Source organism: Ciona robusta, chromosome 11 (genome assembly GCF_009617815.1).
Source record: "Ciona robusta chromosome 11, ASM961781v2".
NCBI lineage: Eukaryota > Metazoa > Chordata > Ascidiacea > Phlebobranchia > Cionidae > Ciona > Ciona robusta.
Genome location: NC_143245.1, coordinates 5311306 through 5336498, shown reverse-complemented (window position 1 = coordinate 5336498; position 25193 = coordinate 5311306). Strand labels below are relative to the sequence as shown.

At 32.9% G+C, this 25193-nt stretch overlaps 1 protein-coding gene across 2 annotated transcripts; it reads right to left on the bottom strand.

The window, feature by feature from the left end:
- Positions 1-187: 187 nt before the first annotated feature.
- On the bottom strand, positions 188-25074 carry LOC149728674 (uncharacterized). 2 transcript variants are annotated; one of them, XM_089888397.1, is made up of 40 exons: positions 24923-25074; positions 24321-24395; positions 23679-23839; positions 22651-22750; positions 21968-22103; positions 21124-21438; positions 20515-20561; positions 19983-20039; positions 19707-19769; positions 18499-18661; positions 17607-17743; positions 17125-17247; positions 16628-16788; positions 16126-16266; positions 14951-15059; positions 13881-14096; positions 13197-13260; positions 12807-12938; positions 11804-11916; positions 11230-11468; positions 10470-10691; positions 9698-10160; positions 9309-9414; positions 8663-8844; positions 7954-8412; positions 7654-7779; positions 7166-7291; positions 6394-6434; positions 5886-6076; positions 5379-5573; positions 4880-5047; positions 4752-4820; positions 4239-4390; positions 3636-3782; positions 3302-3454; positions 2930-3124; positions 2465-2595; positions 1904-2037; positions 1103-1222; positions 188-453 (listed from the first exon to the last, which is right to left on the bottom strand). In XM_089888397.1, exons 1-40 carry the CDS (start codon positions 24992-24994, stop codon positions 287-289), a joined length of 6171 nt encoding a protein of 2056 aa, XP_089744523.1. In that variant the 5' UTR covers positions 24995-25074; the 3' UTR covers positions 188-286. The 2 variants fall into 2 exon arrangements, with proteins under 2 accessions (XP_089744523.1, XP_089744524.1); XM_089888398.1 differs by having other exon boundaries at positions 4880-5044.
- Between the last annotated feature and the right edge of the window lie 119 nt (positions 25075-25193).

Below are 25193 nucleotides of genomic sequence, written 5' to 3'. Positions count from 1 at the left end.
AAATATTAGAAATTTATTTTATTAGAAATTTATATTATTATTATTTTATTAGAAAGAGCAGCAGTAAGAGACTTTAAGAGGCCTATTCACCTAATTCCTACCTTTAAAAATGCAATAAAAACTTTAAAAAAACACTGTTGCCTTACAGTGTGAGGATAAAAAGGTTTTATTCTCTTATAAACAAAGATACCCCCATTGAACGGTTTATTTAACGGTAAACACACAATATGAAAAAGTAAAATTGTCTAAAATTAAAATGCAAGTATATAAAGGGCAGCTGAAAAAATTACGTTGGTTGCATATTTTTAAAGATATCTGGAGTTTTGGTCATCAATGCTTTAGGAGGGTTAATACACTTTACAGGGAGACCATAGATAACAGTAGCTGATGCATTTAAAAGTGGGTGCTTGCAAACATTACCGCAACTTCTTAAAATTTCTGTCAAATTCTTTCCTGTAAAATTTTAATTAAATGTATTGCTGTAAGTAAAAATAACTCGTAAGCTGGCATAAGATGTATGAACACCTGCGTTAAAACAACTATCAGTTTCTGGCCATGCATGGATAAAGTAAATTACATTCAATTCAATTTAATATGTGTTTTTAAAATATTTAGTGCATTTTTTTTCCTATTTTTCTTTTTAAACCAGTAGACCCTAATACGATATTTAAACTATCAGCTGTACATTACAAGAAAAACAAAAAGTTAAACATGAATTAGTAACTGGACACAAGGTGTGTAAAGGAGAACACCCCTTTTATAATGACTATTATAATCATTGCCTCGTCACACGAAGTTAAACAAGTTACATTCATTTATTATGGCTAAACTTGGGCAGATAAAAACAGTTAATTTGTTTCAACATATATAGTACTGTAGGGGAAGATGAGACACCTTCAGCACTTAATATCTAAATAGTAAATAACCTGATCATGTTTTAAACATTTAACAACGATCTATTGGAGTCGTGAGGATACGGTTTTATAATTCTTCGAATATTCTGTGATTACTACCAAATTGGTCGGGAAAATAAAATGAAAATTTGTCTCATCTTCCCCCCCCTCCTTACTATATATGGGTTTTAATTATTTTTACCACTTACCAGTTTTTGCCCAAGTTAACAAGCAATGAGCAAGAAACTTGTCAATGTCTTTGTCTGTAACTGTCCACAGGCATGACATTACAGATGGGCAACCAGATAAAAGATACGACATAACCATTCCTGTGACATGGAAAAAAGATTTGAACATACAATATTGAATATTACTTTTTAAAGTTAAGGTATATAAATAACAAGAGTTGTAGTGAGATTTAGTTCACGACAAAGTGAAGAACTGTGTTGTGGAAGTCTAGGACACACTGGTCCCATTAATAACATACGTAAGCTGCCTGGGTATTGGGGTAATGGGCCAAATCTGGCCTAAATCCCTGGGTGTTGGAGTAACCTGCCGAATTTGGCCTAAAGCCCTGGGTGTTGGGGTAATAGGCCAAATCTGGCCTAAATCCCTGAGTGTTGGGTTAATAGGCCAAATCTTGACTAAATCCCTGGGTGTTGGGGTAAAGGGCAAAATACGGCCTAAATTACAGGTCCTCAAAAAATACCTCACCCATATAGAATAGAATCTGTATATACAATGTTGGGTAATGGGTCCAATCAGGAACCTCACCCCTTAAGAATGGAAACGCATATACAATGTTGGGGTAATGGGCCAAATCTGGTCTAAATCCCAGGTTCTTGACAAGGACCTCACCCATAAAAACAGAAGGTTTAGAGAAATATTTCAGGTAGTTGCAAATTCTATGTTAGTGTCCAAAATCTCAATAGATTTCTCATAAAAACACTCTTTATTTAATAACATTTCAATTACAAAACAAAAAATTCACTGTTGCCATGCAAATTTACCTTCAGGCTCAGTGATGCCAGGTTCGGAAAGTTTTCCACTGCTGCAGCCAATAAGAAAAGATGCTGCCTGTGCCCACCGTCGAGCTATAGCTTCTTGATGAATGTAAGCGTTACCAGAACCATGGCCACAGAATCTATATTACACAATATACATGATTATGCTTTTTTTTAGTTTAACTTAAAATTATTGTTTTTTTTTTAATGTTTTTTTTAAATTTCTTTTTAGGATAATATTAACATAAACAAAAAATTTACACATGATTATAACTTTAACTTAAAAATTTGTTTTTTAGGATAATAATTAAACATAAAGAAATTTGACATGTTTATTTCCATTTTTTTGCCAATATAACTGTACTTGAAAATTTATTTAGGATAACAATTTAACATAAAAAAAAACTTTAAAGATAATTATGCCGTTTTTTAATTGAAAATTTTTTTGGAGAATAACTAAACATAAAAAAAACTCTGTGTGATAACAACTGTCGTTTTCCGGCCACGCTAGGATAAAGTAAGTTACATTCATTCAAACTATCACATGCAAGTTATAAAACAACTCACATAAAAACTTCATTTTCTGAAAGTAAATTTAGCCAGTCTTGTTTGGTAGGGGGGCGTGACTCAATACCCTTCCATGATTGGATGGAATTGAACCAATCAGAAAACCGGACAGCAGTGTTTAAAAGATCACCCTGGAAAAAATAAAGAAATTTTAATTTCGGAAAAAAAATATTTTTTAAAAATATTTTTGAAAAAAAAGATAATTTTTTTTATATTTCTTCTGAAAAATAAGAACATTTTTCATAAATATTCCCGAGTGTGACAACACATACTTAACCTAGATAAAAAAAAAACAAAAAAAAAAACTAAAAATATTTTTTTAAAATATTTTTGAAAAAAAAGATAATTTTTTTTATATTTCTTCTGAAAAATAAGAACATTTTTCATAAATATTCCCGAGTGTGACAACACATACTTAACCTAGATAAAATAAAACAGAAAAAAAAACTAAATCCTTAGCTCCACCTTGGGGTTGATGATGAACGAAGTTTTCCGGAGGTCGCGACCTGTGTGTGTGGGGATTTCCCTAAGCTGCAACTGCCAGAGCAACAGATCTACAGACATTATTCTCGACACAGAGTGATGTTGGAGGAGAGGGATCGATTCCCACGGCAACATCTGAACCCCTTTGTCCAGCACAAGTATCACATGACCTCGTTTCTATGAAGGACAAGAAAAGTGGTGCATTGTGGGTAATTTAAACAAAAATATTTTGATTAATTTTTTTAATTTTTTTTTTATTTTAAGCGTTTTTTTTTTAAATTAAAAAAAATTAACATTTTAAAACTATTTTTTTGATATTTGGTATTTTTGAAATATTGAATGAACTGTTCAAACCTGTTGTATGGTTGACTTCGATAAACAATTTCTTTCAAAAGCAAGCACCAGTGTTTCCACTTGGCAGTTTGAATAATTCTCTTCTTCCAAAAAACTGCAGGCAACACTGACTTTTTCACTCTCAGTAAATAAACACCAACAAGAGAGATAAACCTGAAAGACAAAATAAAGAAGATTTGATGCCTTTTTCTTATGTTCTCTCTCAATTGAAAGTAAGAGAAACTGTAACATTCCCTTCTTCTTAATATTCTCTCACATTTCTGCCATATTTTTTAAAGCTAAAAATTAAAAAATTCCAACAAAAAACAATTTTTCCATCATAAAATATTCCTACCTCAATGAGTTGGCTATTGATTGTTGATTTATGTTGACGGATTGATTTCAAGACGTCAACGACAACAACAACAGATTGATTAAGTTTGTTTTGTTGACTTTGGTCTAACAACTTGCCCAACAGGAAACCACAATACATGGAGAGAACCTGTAAATATAAACAAGTTTTAAGAACAACAATCTTAAACAACAAAAACAACAGTTTTAACAACAATAGCAACAGCATAGTTCAACAAAATAAAATTTTCTTTTAACAAAAATTACAGTTTTCAACAAAAATCACAGTTTTTAACAAAAACAACAAATTCAACAAAAACAACAATTTCAACAAAAACAACAGTTTTATCAAAAACAACAATTTCAACAAAAACAACAGTTTTCAACAAAAACAACAGTTTTCAACAAAAACAACAGTTTTCAACAAAAACAACAGTTTTCAACAAAAACAACAGTTTTCAACAAAAACAACAGTTTCAACAAAAAAATTTGTGAAACACATTGTTGGGTCAAATGTATATTTCTAACATGCAAAAATATTTTACTAATTTGCTGGAAGATAAAAAACAATAAAATAAAACAATGTTTCACATAAAATATGGTTTACCTTTTTCTCCATATTAGTTATAATTGTTTGAAGAGTTTTTTGTGAATTGCGACGTTGTGTCCACCACAAAACACGATCGGTTGTTTTCATTCCATTCACATTTTGCTCGGACCATAAATTATGTTCGTCAATCGCTCTTTTTGCCTCATTACCTGTTAAGTTTTGAATAAATTGTCTAAAACTTCGTCTTTTTTTCTTTACAGTGAAAAAAGCACTTTTATAAATTTGAGAGAAAAAAAAGTATGTTAAAAATTATGTTGAAAAACTATGAACAAAATTTATGATTAAAAATTATGACTAAAAATTATGGTTAAATTTTATGAATAAAAATTACAATTTTTAAAATAAAATGGATTATTTACAAAAATAAATAAAAAAAATTCTTCTTCCAAAAAAATAACTTTTTTAAACAAAATTTTTTTGAAAATTACTCATTTTTTCTCAAGTAAATTACAATTTATGTTTCAAACTACATGCAGAAAATTACATTTTATTAAAAAATTGATTATTTACCATCAGTTTGTATATAAAGTGGGGATTCCCCTTTCCTGATCCTGGTCATCAAAAGTTCAAAATGTTTGTCTGAAAAATAAAAGAATTTCATTGGTTGATTTTTCGACCAACCACATGCCAGCACTCACTTTTCTCCACCAATGAGATTGCACAAATCGACCAATCAGTAGGCAGCTTTTCCGAGATTCGTTTGATGTAGTTTTCTGGCTCGTTCGAGCACGAAATCACATAACGAGGGTGAGTGCGCTCAGCCATATCCACTAAAGCTTCTCGGACTTTTGTTTCAGTTGGTTCTGCTGAAAAAAAAAAGTTTTTATAGAAGAAAAAATTACTATTTAAAAAAATCTCAAAAATGCAGTGCAATTATACATTAGATATATATAAAGTCGCCTTTTTCTGTTTAAAAGTTAATTTTATTATATCATATGAAATTTACCCAAGGCAAAAATTTTGCATATTATACCAGAGGAGATTTCCTTATTATTATTTATTTTAATGTTGCCTAAATCTCAGGCCTGATAGCCAATAAAACCTCACCCATATACAACAGAACATTTTAAGACACACAATATTCTATATACATAAAAACTTATTTTTCAAAAAACACACAAAACAATAAATTCTGACCTTCAGTGTTTCCAGATCTTTTTTTCTTTGCTCGATCCATCATTCTCACCCTGGCGTGCGCAACACTGCAGGCTATCGAACGAAAAGTGACGCCGATCGATAAAAGATGACTCGTTGCTGCCCCCCAGTGGTCCCCGTTACGATAATGATGCCAGGCCAAAATTTTGGAAGAAGTTTTGGCAATTTCAAAATTCCCTAAAATGCAGAAAAAATATTATTCTTAACTTTAATTATACTATTGTGGGGGTAAGATGGACACCTTTAGCACATAAAATCCAAATATCCTGATTGTGTTTTAAACAATAAACAACAGTCTATAGAGTCGTACGGATACGGTTCTTCGAATGTTTTTTGTTTACTACCAAAAGGACGAGAAAACAGAATAAAAAGAGGTGGATCTTCAGGGGTAGCAACATTTGTGCTAAAAAAAACTTTACAGCTAGCTCAATTTTTGCCCCAAAAAAGTTTAGGGCTAGCTAAATTCTTTCAGCTAAATAAGTTTCCAACCTGTATTTGTCGCGAGTTTAAAAGCCATGTTCAAATAATATTCCGATTCTTGTTCAGAACAATTGTCATTATTCGTCATTGTGATGTCATAGATAGGTTGTCGTAATGGTTGGACAGGGGTTTCCCCAACGGTTCTTTCCCTTATTAGTTCGACGTCATCAAGTCTTTCATCTTGTGATTCATCATGAATTCTGAATCATGAGTCATGTATGTGGTAATCATATGATATTGAAAAATATCATGTAAATGGTAATCATATGTGAATGTTAATTGTGATTCATCATGAATTCTGTATCATGAGTCATGAGAGTGGTAATCATATGATGGTGAATATGCATGAAAATATTATGTGAATTTTATTCATATGATGGTGCATAAAAATATCATAAAAAATGTAATTGTTTAAAAACGTTTTCTTTATAACTTATGTTTCATTTAAAAACTTTTCATACATATCATTAAAATCACTCCCGTGACAATTATTCACGTGAAATGTCATATGACCAACCTTATCTTGGTCGTCTTTGTTCTTCTTGTAGGTCTTTCATCCTAAAACAAGATCATTAATTTTATAAATTTAAAATAAAATAGTATGCAGACATGTTTTTTTGCATTATCTTGTTTTTAAACAGTGATTTCCACTGATTAGTAATTATCAATAAAATATAGTTATTTTTTTAATTTTGAAATATTGGAGCAACAATTAACAACACTCTTCTAAGGGAGTCGTGAGAATACGGTTTTATAATTCTTTAAATGTTTTTTGTTTACTTTCAAATTAGACGAGAAAAGAGAATGAAAAAGTTTCCCATTCTCTCCCACCCTACTATATATGCATCATCATTATATTGTTGCATCATGAGATGATACAGATGCATCATGAGATGATATATTTGCATCATGAGATGATACAGATGCATCATGAGATGATATATTTGCATCATGAGATGATACAGATGCATCATGAGATGATACAGTTGGATCATGAGATAATACATTTTTGATTATGAGATGATACAGTTGGATCATGAGATGATATATTTGCATCACATGAGATGATACAGATGCATCATGAGATGATATATTTGCATCATGAGATGATATATTTGCATCATGAGATGATATATTTGCATCATGAGATGATATATTTGCATCATGAGATGATATATTTGCATCATGAGATGATATATTTGCATCATGAGATGATATATTTGCATCATGAGATGATATATTTTGATCATGAGATGATACAGATGTATCATGAGATGATAAGATCTCACCTCTGGATCTTCATCGGTATAAACCTCTCCTTCCTCCTCACGATATTTCATCCTTGCTTCACGGCGTGAGGTCATGATGTTTCGTGATTTAGCTCGACGGCGGGGCTGAACTCGTGATGGAGGGGCCTGTGATTTGACGATATGTGTCTAGTGAGTTTATGATACGTGATTCAACACAAGTATCATAGAAATAAAATCATAATTCATGTGAAACATTTAGTTTAAAATTTGTTTAAAACCAAAACCATGAATAATGTGAAAGATTTTCATGAGTCAGATGAAATGCAATTAGGAATCACAAAAAAAAATCATGAGTCATATGGAGTACAGTTTGTTTCATGATTTTTTTCACAAAAGGAAATTCACATAAATAATAATGTTCATAAACGAAAATATTCACATGAATAAAAATTCATGAGACAATCATATGATATTTCATAAAACAAAAATTCATGAGACAATCACATAATATTTTCATCACAACCAACCTGTTCAGTTATTGTGTCCATGATATGAAAACTTTCATCACTAGATGATTCGAACACGACTCTTCGTGAAGATTTTGATTTCACGTCATGAGTTGGTGGTAGGTCAGGAACTGGCATTTTAGATTTCTGAAATTTCATGATTTTTTTACCGGAACGAAATTGTATAATATGGTGAGTGAGATGGGACACCTTTAGCACATAATATCCTGATCGTGTTTTAAACAATTAACAACGGTCTATGGGAGTCGTGAGGATACGGTTTAAAGTACGTTACATTCATGCATTCATTTATTTATTTACCTTATTTGGTTCTTTCTTTACACTTAACGACACGGTCGGGACATCTTCCTCAAAAATATCGAAACCAGTTTTCGATTTTGTAATTTTTCTAGTGGACTGAGGTTTTCGAATGGATTTTGTGGCTGGGGTCTTCGGTATTTTTACCCGGGGGGTTTTTTTCACGCTAGTTGCTGGGCGGGGCTGCTTTATGGTTCTTGCTGGGGTCACGAACTCTAGCTGCGAGATGGCACGTATTGATTTAGCGGCTTTAATGGGGGTCACGACCTTTTGGGTCACGATTTGACCCCTTGGTTTTGGGGATTTGTCTCTCAGACTGAGGTTCTGGATCTCCGAGAGGATATTTTCTTCTTTCTCTTCTTTTCTTCCAAGAGCATCGATGACAGTGTTTAAAAATAATGAAGTTTTGACGTGAGGTTTTTGGACAGAAGGAAATAACGCGAGACCACGCAATAAATTTGTCTGAAAAGTAAAAAAGACCAAAGTAAATAAAACATAAAAAATTCAACAAAATCATTTTTAAACAGAAGTTACTGTTTTTCTAATATACAGTTTATTAAACATTATTTTTTTCATGAATTATTTTTATTTACATCTTTTTACCTTTATACCACTTCTTTAGCTATAAAAAAACGAGTTTAAATTTATCTTGTAAGTAATAAAGTCTTGCAAAGGCAGTTACTTTAACACAACAATAGGTCACATAACTCACCTTTGCAATTGTATTTCCTGTGTAAACAGTATTTGTGTTTTGTTGCATTGATGTAACTTGGCAAAATTTAAGTGCAGATTTCATGTCATTCAAATTAAAATAGGTTTCACTTTGTATGTTTTGCATCTGAAGGAGCTTGGTTTGGAAAATTGGAAGCAAAGTTCCTGATTTGCCTTTAGGAGCTGAATATAATATTGTTATATTTAAAAAGAAAATAATAATGTTTTTATCGGCACTATTGCAAAGTGGTTAGTACGCAACCCAGAGGTAATGGGTTCAAGGTTTGTCGCTGCTACCATTGTGGGCGTATGTGTTCTTGGGCAAGACACTTAACTGCAGTTGCTCCAACCCAGTGGTCACTAATGGGTTGTCCAAAATTATTAGAAAGACATAAAAAAAAAACAATCACCCCCAAAGTAACATACTTGGTAACTGGTAAGCTTACACAAGGTGTATGAAACAGAACACCCGTGTTTAACAACTGTCATTTTCAAATTTTTTGATGCAACATCATAAAAACTTAAATTTTAACAATCACTTTAAAACTAAGGTTTAAGCAAAAAATAAAATAAAATTTTATTTTTCCGCTGAGGTTATTTAATGAAAAATACTAATTTTTGGGCAGATAGCTAAAAATTCCACACACCTCTTGCACAAATGCTTTTGTATAATGCATCTGATAACTGAACACATCGTTCTGGAAGTAAAGAAGTTTCTAGAAAAGTAAAAACTTCCTGATTTCTTTGGCTATCCTGAAGAAAACAAATATTTGTTTTGAAATTTTTACCATAAAATCCTCTTTTTTTTAATATCTAAATTTAAATTTTGGACCTCAATTAAGTTTTTTAACTTAACAAATATATGACTTTTGGTTAAACACTGATAATGGTTTAAGTATTTTAAACAGAAAAACATGACAATTAAGACAATTTTGCCCAATATCCCGGCTGTTTAAAACTATGTACTTTTACTATATGTTAAGCTGGTTTATTTTAAATTTTATTAAATAAATAATTTAAAAAAAATCATTCTTACCTCCAGAAATTGAGCTGACAACGTCAGAAGTTCCACTTGTTGATTGAAAACTAAAAGATTTGAACAAAAACCACAAGAACAGCCATCATTATGGGTAAAGGGGGATTTTATTGGGGTTGTTTTGGTTTTGTGGCGCCGCTGAAACTTTGGGCTTGCCATTGGGTCGTTGTTTTTTATGACAACTGCCGCGACGTTGATCGGAGCAGATTTAACCCCGAAATTGTCCTCTTCGTCTTCCGAGACCTCTGTGTCCTCCATGATGCTGCTATTGTTCACCGCATCTGCTTCTGTGTCCTCTTCTTTGATGGAGGAAAAGAGTCGTCCTCTTTTTCTCGGAGCCCTCGTTTCCAGTGATGCCAGATACTGGATCGCATCATTGGAAATATGAAGTTCTTCGTTAAGTTTGGCAACATCGCGCTTCATTCGAGCGTGTTTTGTCAGAAGAACTTGAAACTGAAGTTCACTGTGAAAAAAATATTATAAAAAAAAATTTTACCATTTAATATAAAGGTCGAAATGTTAGTTGAATTACCAAAAAAAGTGTCCCCCCTTCCCCACTATACTATATTATAGTACCATGGGGTAAGATAGATACCTTAAGCACCCAAATTCCATATTTCTCGATCGTGATTTAACAACTAACTCTCTTTAAGAGTTTCGGTTGCAGCTGGTTACAGTAATAAAATTTTGCAAATATGTTTTTTTGACAAAATAAGACAATAAACCCCACCATGCTATACAACTAAAATAATAAAATATACTTAAAAATTACCGCTCATGTAAAAGCAAGGTCCTTGAGAGCATAAGGCCGTCTGTGATGTAAGAAATGGATGATCGTAACTCCCCCGCTCGTAACCACAACTCAGCCACTAGGTGGAGCAAGTGGAAGAGGAGGTTTAGGAGGAGCAGCTGTCGAAGGATGTCAACTCCAACATCCGAGGACTTTGATCCGAATCTCGGAGGATCAGAAGATGCAGGAATCACTTCAAAGAATCTGAAAAAGAGAGATTTCAAATTTGAGTTTTTTGTTTTGTTTTTTCAAAATAAAAATGAAAAAATGGTATCTGTTGGTTCCTGGACTAAATTCTAGTTACAAATGATAAAAAATTAGAAAGGCAGGGAAAAAACTATAGATGTATGTATATATATAGGGTAGGGTGGGGAGATGGGACACCTTAACACATAAAACCCAAATATTCTGATCGTGTTTTAAACAATTAACAACGGTCTATGGGAGTCGTAAAGATAGTAAGGTATGGTTTTTAATTTGGTAAAAAGCGGTCCCATCTTTCCCCCACCCTACTAGAAAATTTGGTAAAAAGCTGTCCCATCTTCCCCCACCCTACTATAGGTGGCTGTACACAGTATCCGTCGTGCGAATTCGCATGCGAAGTCGTATGCAAACCCGTGTCCAATTCCGCATGCGTCAGCAAAATCCGGACAAAACAGACAAAACGGACAGATCCGGATACTGTGTACAGCCACCTTAAATCTATTCAGTAGACTATACCACCCTTGATTATATAAAGCACCTTAAATTACAAACACCAGGGCAAGTCTGTTTAAGCATCAAGTAAACTATCTCCAGCGCAGTGGTAGCTTGAACGAGGGCGTGGTGCGCCTCTAGTGACCATCCTGACGAGCCTAGGTCAGCGATAAGGGTGTCAACTTTAGCCCCAACTAGTGATGAAGTATGGGATGTCCGACGGTGTTCTGCATCAATGAACTCATCCTTTGTGATGCCACAAAGCAAATTGCGAGCTTCTGCCGACTATTAAGAGAAAAATTTCATTGAAAAAAATATTTTTTATTCAAACAAAAAAAAATTTATTAAAAAAATATTTTATTCAAAAAAAAACAACAAAAAACTTTTTATCTAAAAAAAATTCAAACCATATTCTAAGTTAAATTCCCTAATTGTTTACCTTCTAATTTTAATACTAATATTTAAGTTGAATTCTTAAAAAAATATCAAAAACTTTTAATGTTTAAAACAAATTCTAATAAACTTTAAAACTTCTTTCTTTTTTAGTCAATAGTTCAAAACTGATTTTTTAGTTTTCCTAAAAAAATCATTATAAATTTTAATTCAACATATCATTTTACCTCATCATTACAGACCAATGCTTGTACCATAGCCGACTTGGACTCAATGTTAATTTGATTAAAAAGTTTTCGCGACTTTTCAGTTCCTTCAGTTTCAATATACTTCGCAAAATCTGTGAAAAAAGTTTTAACATAAAATTTTCCAATTTGAAATAAAAAAAAAGGCTTAAAAAAAGATTTGAGAAAAAACTTAGCAAATTAAAATTTTTTGAACACACACACACATTAGACCTACTTTTTCCCCATTTTTTTGTAAAATCTGGGTAACATTACATTAATACTTCAAAATGCATATCTTTTTTAAACATTACTTCATTAAATGTGTTTAACTGGGATTTCTTAACAATAAGTCACGCTTGTTGTAAAAATTAGTAACCCCTAATATTATGCCTATGCAACGCTATTTTGAACGCCTGCAAAATCATAAATATCCTGCAATTTTGCTCAGGAAAGCATGTTTAGACAGAGCTTATACGCCAGTAGCCTGAAAAAGGCCTTAGTTTTTTATATCCGTGGTAAAATTTGAGGTAACATTGCTTTAATGATGTACACTCATAGTTGTCAAACATAGGGAACCTAGTTGATTGATGTACACTCATAGTTGTGAAACATAGGGAACCTAATTGATTGATGTACACTCATAGTTGTCAAACATAGGGACCTAATTGATTGATGTACACTCATAGTTGTCAAACATAGGGAACCTAATTGATTGATGTACACTCATAGTTGTCAAACATAGGGAACCTAATTGATTGATGTACACTCATAGTTGTCAAACATAGGGAACCTTATTGATTGATGCAGTAAATGCAATATACTTTGGGTCTGTATAGACAGCAGCATCATGGTGAAACCCATTTTAAAATGTACATATCAGGTTATGGCATGTAGAATAAGCGGGTCATGGCATTAGGCATGTGCAGTATATAAGCTTAGGACAAAGCACCCCTAGGCCCTTGCATTACAATATGAATTGAATGTAGAACACAAACAAACTAACCGTTCACTAATTTTTCTGCTTCTTTAGCAAAACGCATTGATTCCTCAATCATACCAATTTTGCTCAAAATTTCCGAAATCTGGCTCTTTACTGCCACCCAGTGAGAAGTGTATTGTGTATTAAACGTTGCGTCTGAAATGTATGAAGTCAAAGTCAAAGTCAAAGTCAATTGCCACATTTTGTAACACATGGAAATAACATTAATAATAAAATAATATCTTTATTTCTCTTCGAATTTGGTAGCGAAGATTTAGAAATATTTTAAACAAAAAGACAGGATATAGCGACAAAACAACAGTTGTTAAAACACGCTTACGGTTAAAACATATTTACATTTAATTGGACGAAAAAAAGCGTGGTCGCTACACTTACATACAGAATGTTACCTACCCTTGTCAGATATACAGTGTAGAATGCGGTCAAGATGGTATAGCAGTTTAAGAGACAGAATGGTCTGAAAATGAAAAAAGTTAGTAAAATTCTGGGTTTTTAATTGTATGGCACCAGCCACCAGTGGTTAGGCGCTGGCATCGTAACCCAAAGATACCGGGTTCAATGCCCAACGCTGCCATACTGGTACAGATCTTTATAGGCTCATATCCTTTTGGCAAGATATTTAACGGACATTGCTTCAATTCAGTGGTCACTAATAGGTTGTAGAACCCTGGGTGTTGTGTAACTGGCCTAACTGGCCAACTTTGGTCTAAAATAAACCCAAGCCCCATGGCATGCTACGCTGTAGGACTTAACGTTTGTTTTTAGTAAAAAAAAATAAGTACCTGTACGAAAATACTATACATGAGCATAGAAATAGTGTAACAACTATAGAGATCTCGTGCTACGAAAAAAAAACAGGTCCAACTAATAGTTTAATATTTGAATAAAAGACTGACGATGCCATTTAGGCGAAATATATATATTTTATTTTACAATTGGTTAGACTTGATTTTTGTCCGTTATGCTTTTACAGCACCAGATCCTTACTGTATTTCTTTACACAAGAATAGTTTAACTTTATGAGCATCAGATCGCGTCAGATTTGCGGAAAATTACAGCCATAGATATCATATTTACCTCTCCCGATATTTGGAGCATGGATACGCTGCATCGAATCGCTATTATGACATCATCAATTAAATCCATTGTGACATCATTGCCTTTCCTATTTTCACAAGCTTCAATAATCGATATAAGATATCTATGTGAGGACGGATATACAGAGGGAAACCAGTCAATTGCTTGGTTGGAATTTTCGCAACCGGACACAAATTTTTCTTTGTCTATCCAAACCTGTGAAAAAAGTTTTAATAAAATTTAATTGGTAAAAAAATTTAATGAATAAAAAAATTAAAAAGTTTTAATAAATAAAAAAAATTAAAAGGTTTTAATAAATAAAAAAAATTAAAAGGTTGTAATAAAATAAATTTTAAACAAATTTTATTGAAATAATATAATTACAAAGTTTTATTAAAAGAAATAACCTTGAAAAGTTTTAAAAATCTAATTTCCTTTAAACAAAGTTTTAAAGAATTAACTTATTTATCCTAGCAATATAAATTAAACAATATAAATTAAAACTTGTGTGTTCTGTTTTATACACCCCATATGTAAACAATATAAATTAAAACTTGTGTGTTCTGTTTTATACACCATATGCCCGCGTACGAGTAACCCCATATGTAACTTTGTGTGTGACAACACATTGGTGACCACTGGGTTAAAACAATTGCTGTAAATGTCTCGACCAAAGACATATACGCCCACAATGGTGGTAGCATGAAGCATTAAACCCAGTCATTTCTGGTTAAAAAGGATAACACTCTAAACTACTGTGTAATGGCAGCGACATTAAAACAAAGCCTATTTTTAAACTTTGTACTTTCATTTATTCTCAGAATAAATCTGTTAAATATTGCAGTATAGTTTAAATAATAGAGTGGGGAAAAACGGGACACCTTTAGTACATAGTATCCAAATATCCTGATCGTGTTTTAAACAATTAACAACGGTCTATGCCATATGGTAGTCGTGAGAATACGGTTTTAAAATTCTTTGATTTTTTTTTGTTTACTGTCAAATTGGACGAGAAAATGGAATGAACAGGTGTCCCATCTTCCCCACCCTACTATATATTAATAACTTACTTTAGCGAGTGAATTTTCCCACGTGGATAAGTAAGTTATAAAGTTACCGATCACTTGTGCTTCCCACTTTGAGCTTGATGCACAATCCAATGCAAGATTTAATATTTCTCTAAATGTATAATGTTTTTGTGTTATATGAATATATGGTAAAGTACGGGGTGTTGGGTGTAAATTCCACCCCATGTTTCACACATTATGTGGTAAAGTACGGGGTGTTGGGTGTAAATTCCACCCCATGTGTTACACATTATGTGGTAAAGTACGGGGTGTTGGGTGTAAATTCCACCCCATGTTTCATACATTATGTGGTAAAGTACGGGGTGTTGGGTGTAAATTCCACCCCATGTTTCACACATTATATGGTAAAGTACGGGGTGTTGGGTTTAAATTCCACCCCATGTTTCACACATTATGGGGTAAAGTATGGGGTGTTGGGTGTAAATTCCACCCCATGTTTCACACATTATGTGGTAAAGTACGGGGTGTTGGGTGTAAATTCCACCCCATGTTTCACACATTATGTGGTAAAGTACGGGGTGTTGGGTGTAAATTCCACCCCATGTTTCACACATTATGTGGTAAAGTACGGGGTGTTGGGTGTAAATTCCACCCCATGTTTCACACATTATGTGGTAAAGTACGGGGTGTTGGGTGTAAATTCCACCCTATGTTTCACACATTATGTGGTAAAGTACGGGGTGTTGGGTGTAAATTTCACCCCATGTTTCACACATTATGTGGTAAAGTACGGGGTGTTGGGTGTAAATTCCACCCCATGTTTCACACATTATGTGGTAAAGTACGGGGTGTTGGGTGTAAATTCCATCCCATGTTTCACACATTATGTGGTAAAGTACGAGGTGTTGGGTGTAAATTTCACCCCATGTTTCACACATTTATGTGGTAAAGTACGGGGTGTTGGGTGTAAATTCCACCCCATGTTTCACACATTATGTGGTAAAGTACGGGGTGTTGGGTGTAAATTCCACCCCATGTTTCACACATTATGTGGTAAAGTACGGGGTGTTGGGTGTAAATTCCACCCCATGTTTCACACATTATGTGGTAAAGTACGGGGTGTTGGGTGTAAATTCCACCCCATGTTTCACACCTTATGTGGTAAAGTACGAGGTGTTGGGTGTAAATGTCAAAAACGAAACTGTACAAATACGGACCTTGGATTTTCAAATTTGCCCGGCCATGCATGTAAAAGTACACAGAGCATAGATTTTTCAAGCCAACAATCATTGCTTGTGACATCACAAACGTCAATTATCTTGTTTAGAACATGGTATTGAAACATTGGTGGATTTTGTCTAAAAAAAATTAAAATAAATGGTAAACAAAATTTACTTATGCGAAATGTTAAATGCGGCCAAAATATCGTTATGACATTTATTGTATTCTAATTACACATATAACCCCAAAAGGCAGCAGTAAATTTTGACACCAAAAAATGATTTCAAAAAGATAGCATTGAATTATGGTATCAAAAGTATGACATCAAAAAGACATCAGCAAATTTCTCATTAAATCACAGTTTCCATACTTTCGTCATAATTTTTTTTGAATTGATTTTTATTTTTAATGGTCCGTCAGTCCGAAAAATTTGTTTTTAAATTGTACTGGTTCGTTATCTAAAAAAGTTGAGACCACTGCTGTAGCTTTCTATCATACCTTAATCCCTTTGTGTGATGTAACTCGTGTCTGAGTAACTTGATTCTTAAATTTGTGTCGTTGTTGGGTATATAATCGTCGATGGTAGACGACTCAATAGAAATCTCATTGCCTTTTTTATCGGCAAATAACGCCATCTTACAACGCACCCATTGTTCCATCTGTGTATAAAAAAAATAAAGGGGGGGAGGTTAATCAAAAATTTGTTCAAAAAAATAATTTTTTTTGGTTTAAAAGGGGGGGTCACGACCCCCGAACCCCCTGGCTGCGTCACTGTACATATATATAGGAATATAGTATTAGTATATATAAAAAGGTTTGGAAAGATAGATCACCTTTTCATTCTATTTTCTGTACTAACAAATAGGAAAAAAGAGAGAATAAAAGCATGTCCCATCTTACCTCCTACTACAGCTTTTAGAAATACAAATATGTCGATTTTTTTAAAAAAACAACTTGTCTATAAATTTACAACTTTTTCGTTATTTTTTACTTACTATTTCTGACGCTGATTCCTCATCTAGGGGATTTCCCGAGACAAACAGGGCCATCTCATTCATGGCTCTCCTGTTTTTCCCAATGCGTTGCAGCATTTTAAACAGAGTACATCTGTTTATTAACTGTAATATATAAAAAAAGTTATTAAATTTAATACAGTAATGGCAGAGTACAGTAACATTTAAAACCTGTGAATTACTGATTTTTTTGGTGCCATATCAAAAAAAAAGATAAAGTTATATATGGGAAAAAGTAAGATATAGTTTTACAGTTAAAGAGGGTATACAAACTGTGATATTATAAAAAAACATGATTAAATCGGCGAAATTAGCAGAGTATGGGTAACAACAATAAAAAGATATTGAAAAAAGAGATAGTTGTATATAGGGCAGCTTTTTAAAAATAATTTTAACAATATGAATTACGTATTCAAAGGAATTAGCTACATTATATTTGTTTTGAATATATAACTAAAACTTACAATTGTTTTGACTTGTATAACTTGTGTACGTTTCATGCATATCTGGTAATGCAATTTATTCAATGGAATGCATAATAAAATGTGACTTTGAACTTTGGAGTTGAATGCAGTGATGCATATGCTCATAATACATTGTACTGTAAAAAGAAAAATACATTGTACTGTAAAAAGAAAAATACATTGTACTGTAAAAAGAAAAATACATTGTACTGTAAAAAGAAAAATACATTGTACTGTAAAAAGATAGGATTTGTTATTATGCGGCAAAAAGTTAATAAGATATGGTATTTAATGTAGCAGAAGTTATGTAGCTAAAGGTTTAAAATATATTTTTCAAAAAGTGATCTGAAAAAATTGATGTAAATTTTATTAAAAAGTAATGTTTAGTCTGCTGTGTAAAAGCCTGATGAAGTCTCAACGCTGGTAGATACAACCAGAATTTAATAAAAAATGATTAAAATCTAAACTTTTTCGACAGAAGAACAGTTCATATTTAGAAAATACAGGTTCACCGGACACTATCATAGGCTCACTGGGTGAATGGGACAATTCTGGCCTAAATCCTAGGACCCATGGTGTGTCACGCTATGGGACCTTACCAACATAGAATAGAATCACAGATTCAATAATTCCTATCTAGAGGATCAATGTTCACTGGACACATACACCGCTACCATTGTTGTGGGCGTATGTGTCCTTGGGCAAAACATTTAACAGTAATTGCTCCAACCCAGTGGTCACCAACGGGTTGCCAAAATTGTCAGCCATACCGAAAAGGAAATATTAAAAAATTTTCCCACAAAGTTACATAGGTGAAACGGCCTGTATAAATGAAATTGAATAGCCAATTATTTGTGATAATCATGAAATAAAATATCCATAAAAAACTTACAGCAATATTCAAGTTTCGATGTCTCCAGCCCTGTGAGTGTTTTACATGCTTGTCTCACTAATTCACTCACGAGGGGTATCATCTCTTCACGGTACCGTGATGATGAGTGAATTACGTGATAAAATAAAAATAATGACGTCATCACTACATTGGGGTCGGGGATCTGGGTGAATAGGGGTTAAAAGGGAAATTACCTACGGGGTGGTTTATATTATAGCTACCCTACTAACACAGAAGTTTTTACTTTTTTAACAATATCTAGGGTAACTTTGGCTAAATACAGTTACAGGGTTAAAAGGGGAAGTACCTACGGGGTGAGGGGTTTATAGCATAACTACCTTATTATCATAGAATTTGGTGCATATGTGTCACAGTTTTAAAATTGTTAACAAAATCTAGGGTAACTTGGCCTAAATACAGTTTTAAGTTACAAGTATAGTCACACAGGAAACATCATTGATTAATGTATCGAATGCAATCTACTTTGGCTCTACTTGTTTGTACATACACCTTACAGCAGAGTAAACTCCATTTTAGAAATAAATTTGCCTAAATACAGTTACACCCTTAGGCCATAAACTTCAAACATAGGGAACTTCATTGGTTAATGTGGCGAATGCAATCTACTTTATTTGTTTGTAAAGACACCTTACAGCAGGGCAAACTCGATTATAAAGTGTGAAAACCCTTGTTTCAAAAGTGGGGTTACATGCCACACAAGGCACCCCTAGGATGTTGTGGGCACGCCTCCCGGCACGCCCACGAAAAAGGCGCACTTGCATGCCGTAGCCACGTGATCTGCGCAATGTGCCGCAATCAGCGAAATTCATTATTAATTGTGTACCTATGTGTAATTTGTGCCGCTATGTCGCAATTAAGTGCCCTATATATACGTGTGTGCTCGCCTTGGTTTTCCTTTGCTATTCCGGCGTTTCATTGGCTATTCACCAGTCTGCAGAGTATGGCAGTTCCTGACGAGATCTCGCGCGTGCAGACAGTTATTTTTCCTGTGCGCGCGTGCTATCATTAAAATTCTGCGTGCGAAGCATGTACATTTTTAAGCCACGTTAGGAAATTTTACCTAATTTAATACGTATTTTTTTCTTTGTTTAGTTAATTGGCGTGCGTGGGACAAACTGTGGCGTGCATCACCAAAGTCTGTAAACCCAAGACCACAACAGATAAGATAGGTTTTACTGCATAGTTACCTCATTAACATAAAAGACATCACAGACAGCAAGTTTCAGGGCAAGCGGCAAAATTGTAGACCACTGAAAAAAAGATTCTTGATTTAAAATAGATTAAGTAAATGTTAACAATTGTGCTGGGAAAAGTGTTTTTTTTACTTTTTTTCAATTTTCATCAATTTAGCGTAACAAAACAGAAAAATTGAATTAAGAATCAATGTAATTGTTATGTGAGAAAAACAAACTTTCATTTCTAACTTTATTAAATAAATTTGTGTGTAGGTTGTAGGTACAAACTTTCATTGTAGAATCAGTTTTCCTCTTTTCAATAAACTTTAAAATCTCGTTTAAAACCTAAAGAGACAAAAAAAATAGTTTCACAGTTTAAAACGTAGTACAAAACATTGCAAAATTTCACATTACTTTTACCTATTTAGTTTTGGCTTTAGCTGACCTACAGCTTTTATCCTATGGTAGATATAATACTGTGGGGTAAGATGGGATATTGTTAGCACCCAAAAACCCGTATTTTCCAATTGCTGTCTAACAATTAACAACACTCGTTTGGAGTCGCTGGGCTACGGTTATAAAACTTTGTTAGTGTTCTTGGTTTACCACCAAGTGGGACAAGAAAACAAGATGAAAACATGTCCCATCTTACCCCACCCTATTATTATACATACACATTATTTAGGTCAGATAAAATTAGCAACGCAGAATGTTATTATGTTATACAACATATGTTATGTTATATGTCCAGTGTTATACATATGTTATATACATATATATATGTTATACATATGTTATATGTTATATGTCCAGTACATACCTTGCTCAACAACTTACTAAGCTGTTCTGTTTCATCTTCTTTTAATTCTGATATTTAAAAAATGAATAAAAATTATAAAATAAAAATTATAAAAAATATATTTTTTAAATTTCACAATATTGCATAAGAATGAATATATATATATATATATAAATATTTAAATAGAAATTATAGAATTTTCAGATTTCTTTTAATATTACAACAGAAATAGTCCTACAACCATATCTCCAGGCAGTTACTATAGTGGGGTGGGAGAAGATGGGGCACCTTTTTATTTTTTTATCACATTTGATAAAAAAACAATCGTATCCTTGCGACTCCCATAGATCGTTGTTAATTGTTTAAAACACGGTCAGAATATTTGAATATTATGTGCTAAGGGTGTTCCATCTTCCCCACCCTACTTATCTTATAGTTACCCTCAATGAAATGAGTTTAGAACGGATTTTTGCTGTTGTTGTTTTAATTGTAAAGCATGACTGATTTAAAAATTTATTTGGTAGTGACATTTTTAGCAATTTTTTTAAATTTATTAAAAAAAATCGATTTCACATAAAACTAATAAATTAATAAACCATTAACAAATTTATTGTATATTTTCTGACTTACCAAACCGGCACTTTCCAATCTCTTTAGCAGTTTTATAAAAATCCTCTAAAACTTGGCTCAAATCGACTTTTTCATGTTTTGTACATTTCTTATTTTCACCACTGTTCATGCCTTGCAGCGCCGTGAACATAGATATCATATTAACTAGTGGTTTAACGACAGTTTTCGCTGGTAAGCACGCTGTGTAGTCCAGCGCCAATAACAAAACCTTGGAAATGTTGAACAAATGGCATCTGCATTTAGTTTTTTCAACACGGCCGGCAACAGCAAGGTTTATCAGATACTGGACCAGCATAGGTGTAGATATTCCATTGCCTAAAAAATAAAAAAATCTTTCAAATTTTTGTGATTAAAAAACAAATGGATGGCCCTTATTTATTCTATGTGGGTGAGGTCCCGCAGTGTGCCATGCCATGGGTCCTAGGATTAAATTCCTTAAAATTTTATGATCAATAAACAAATAGATGGTCATATTCTATTCTATGTGGGTAAGGTCCCATAGCGTGGCTAGCCATGGGTCCTAGGGTTTAGGCCAGGATTGGCTCACTTTCCCAAGTATTTTAAAGAATTATAAAATCGTATCTTTACGAATCCCAAACACAGTTGTTAATTGTTTAAAACACGATCAGGATAATGGATATTATACGCTAAAGGTGTCCCATGTTCTCCCGCCCTACTATATAGTAAACAATTAACAACGGTCTACGGAAGTCGTGAGGATACGGTTTTATAATTCTTTGAATGTTCTTTATTTACTATCAAATGGGGCAAGAAAATAGAATAAAAAGGTGTCCCATCTTTCCCCACCCTACTATATCATAAAATAAAATGAATCTAGACTCACCAGCAGCAGAATAAAGAACGAGAGCAAACAGTTTGCAACGGGCAAATTTTACCGCTGTACATTCCACTTCATGGCAATTACATGTTGATAATTTTACCTCCAAGCTTCTAACTTTGTTGTAGATGTATTTTAACACCTTTAATAATGAAATTTATTAGTTATTTATAATTGTATGAATGAATGAATGCAACTTACTTTTCCCCTGAATGGCCAGAAAACAACAGTCGTTATAACACGTGGTTCTGTTTCATACACCTTGTGCCAGCTTACGAGTTACTATATATTATGTTACTCTGTGAGTAACCATTTTTTTTATATGTATGGCTGATAATTTGGACAACCCATTAGAGACCACTGGGCTGACATTAATTGTCCTGCCCAAGGACACATACGCCCACAAAGAAACAATAGTGGGGGCCATGAGCCTTGAACCCATTACCTAGGGGTTACAGCCTACAGACAGGCGCGCTAACTACTTTGCCATGGCTCTGGACTTACATACATATCTTATGTGCATAGCAGAATTTTTACATAAAATACATATATATATATATGTATTTGCTAACGAGAAAAAAAGGGGAAAGTACAAGTGTGAAAAAAAAAATTAATTATATAAATTTTGAAAAACTACAAAATTAAATAAAAAACCCAACACACATATTCTAAGTTCATTAATCACCCACCTCATTATTATTAGTGGGTTTACTTTGTACAAGCTGAAGCAAAATTGTGAGAATTTGTTCAAGTTTGTTGAGAAGAATGTCTACAGCTTGTGATGTGAATCTGAATTATAATTCATGTTTTAAACTTAAAGTGTGAAAATAAAAAAAGATTTTTAATTATTTTTAAAACTGCAAATATTAATATTTTAAAAAAGGAAAGAGCTTAGGTAAATATTAATAATATAAATATGAAACACAAAGCTTATATATAGTAGGTGGGGGAAGATGAGACAATTTTTCATTTTATATTCTGGTCCCATTTGGTAGTAAATAAAGAACATTCAAAGAATTATAGAACAGTATCCTCGCGACCTCCATAGACCGTTGTTAACTGTTTAAAACACGATTAGAATATTTGGATATTATGTGCTAAAGGTGTCTCGTCTTCCCCTGACAAACAATTATTATAAGGTTTCTATTCCATATGTAAATATATTACATGTGAGGCACTCCGAGGGATATGAAATGTAGGGCAGAGTTGCCTGCTTTTTCAAGACCCTTGAACAGGAAGGGTAACTACAGTCTACAGGTAAAACGTTAAATTATAAAGAATGCATGTAACTTTATATCCTAATGTGATAGGCAGCCTCTGTAACATGGGTGTTTAGTTTCATACACCTTGTTACGCTTATAAGTTATCAGATTTTTAATTTTGTTTGGGATTTTGGGATTTCAGTGTATAGTACTGTAGGGGAAGATGGGACACCTTTAGCACATAATATTTAAACAGCCTGATCGTGTTTTAAACAATTAACAACGGTATATGAGAGTCGTGAGTATACGGTTTTATAATTCTTTGAAAGTTCGTTGCTTACTAACAAAATTGGACGAGAAAATAGAACAAAAAGGTGTCCCATCTTCCCCCACCCTACTATATGACTGACAATTTAGCCAACCCATAGACCACTGGGTTGGAGAAAATGTGGGAACTGCCATGCTTGGGGTGATAATGGTAACAGGGTTTAGCCTCATTCAAAAAATGAACTAACTTTGAATCTGCTTGCTTTATAAGCTGGTAGGAGAGTTTTTCGATTCCACAGTTTGGTATGTCTTGTTTATCATTCCAATTATCAACAACATATTCGAGACATTTCACACAAACATCATATAATGTAAAGAACTTTTTATCATCTTTTTCATTTTCTAAATTCTGTTGCGTAATATGAATAAACAAATTTAAATATATATGGCCTATATATATATTATATATATTTGTTTATTTTCAACACTTAAACAGATAAACAAATGTTTGAAATAATATAGAACTTAGGTAAACCTAGTATAGACTATTTAGTAAAGTATAAAAAAATTAGTCTTTAGACACTATCGTTCTTTTATACTTGTGCTGCGAATTTTTAATTTGGATAGCCTACTCTACCAATTTAGACACCACGAATTGATGTCAAATCCCATTATTAAAATTTCATTAAAATTACATAATTGCAAAAAACGCCAGTTATATTTATATCAGTTTTGACTATGAGGTTTGAATGTGTTATATAAGTAGTTCACTAGTTTATATAAAAAAAAACAATTGATAAGTTTTAACAACCTATCTAACAATAAGAAAATGGACTCAATAGCGTATATACAAAATTAATACATAGTAAATAAAAATTGATTGCACATACCACGGTAATATGATGCAGAACAGTGTAGACATATTTATAAAACTTGAATTCATCGCAGTTGGGAGTCAACTTTGACTGAAAATAAATAATACGAATGAATAAACAAATGAATGTAACTTACTTTATCCCCACGTGGCTGGAAAACGACAGTCGTTATAACACGGGTGTTATGTTTGAAACATCTCGTGCCAGATTAAGAGTTACCAAGTATGTTACTTTGCAGGTGGTTATTTTTTGTGGATTTTTGTATGTGAGACTAATAATTTGGACAATGTTAACCAAAATTTAGATATGACATACTATCTACATGGGTAAAGTCCTACAGCAGGCACTCCATAAGACTTGAGATTTGGGGCAGAGTTGCGGTAGGATAACTACTTTCACGGCGATTTATACAAATTGACACCAGACAATTAGGATCATCCTAAGTTGAACCACACCTTTTTATTTTCTTTGAATTTTGAACTGTTTACTACTTTATTTTTTAATATGACCCTAGCATCAACCGATCAGCATGGACAGATAAAACAAAAAAAATACAGTCATATAATTAAACAAGCTAGTTATATGCAATTTAAAGAAAAAAACAAATTATTACTTACGACGGCAGTTTGTGCTGCTTGCGGCAATCCGGATTCATTTTCTTTTAGGAAATTAAGTATATCGTCTTCCATAAGGTTTTAAAAGACGAATATTTACAAATTGTTACCAAAAAAACTCTAAATAGCAAATAGGCGTTAACGTAAATTAACAATGATATCCGTTTTATCAGTTACATACACTAGTAAATCTAACTAAATTAAACAACATGTAACTTAAACTATGTTCTGCCTTTTATTTTGTTCTAAAAAAACTCTAAAAGTTTGTAAACAA

Coding starts and splice junctions, on each gene's coding strand:
- LOC149728674 (XM_089888397.1), bottom strand. CDS start 24,994: ATGGAAGACGATATACTTAATTTCCTAAAAGAAAATGAATCCGGATTG. Junction 10,161..10,469: donor ACCTTGCTTTTACATGAGCG/GTAATTTTTAAG, acceptor TTTTTTTCACAG/TGAACTTCAGTTTCAAGTTC. Junction 6,435..7,165: donor ATACCGATGAAGATCCAGAG/GTGAGATCTTAT, acceptor ATCTTGTTTTAG/GATGAAAGACCTACAAGAAG.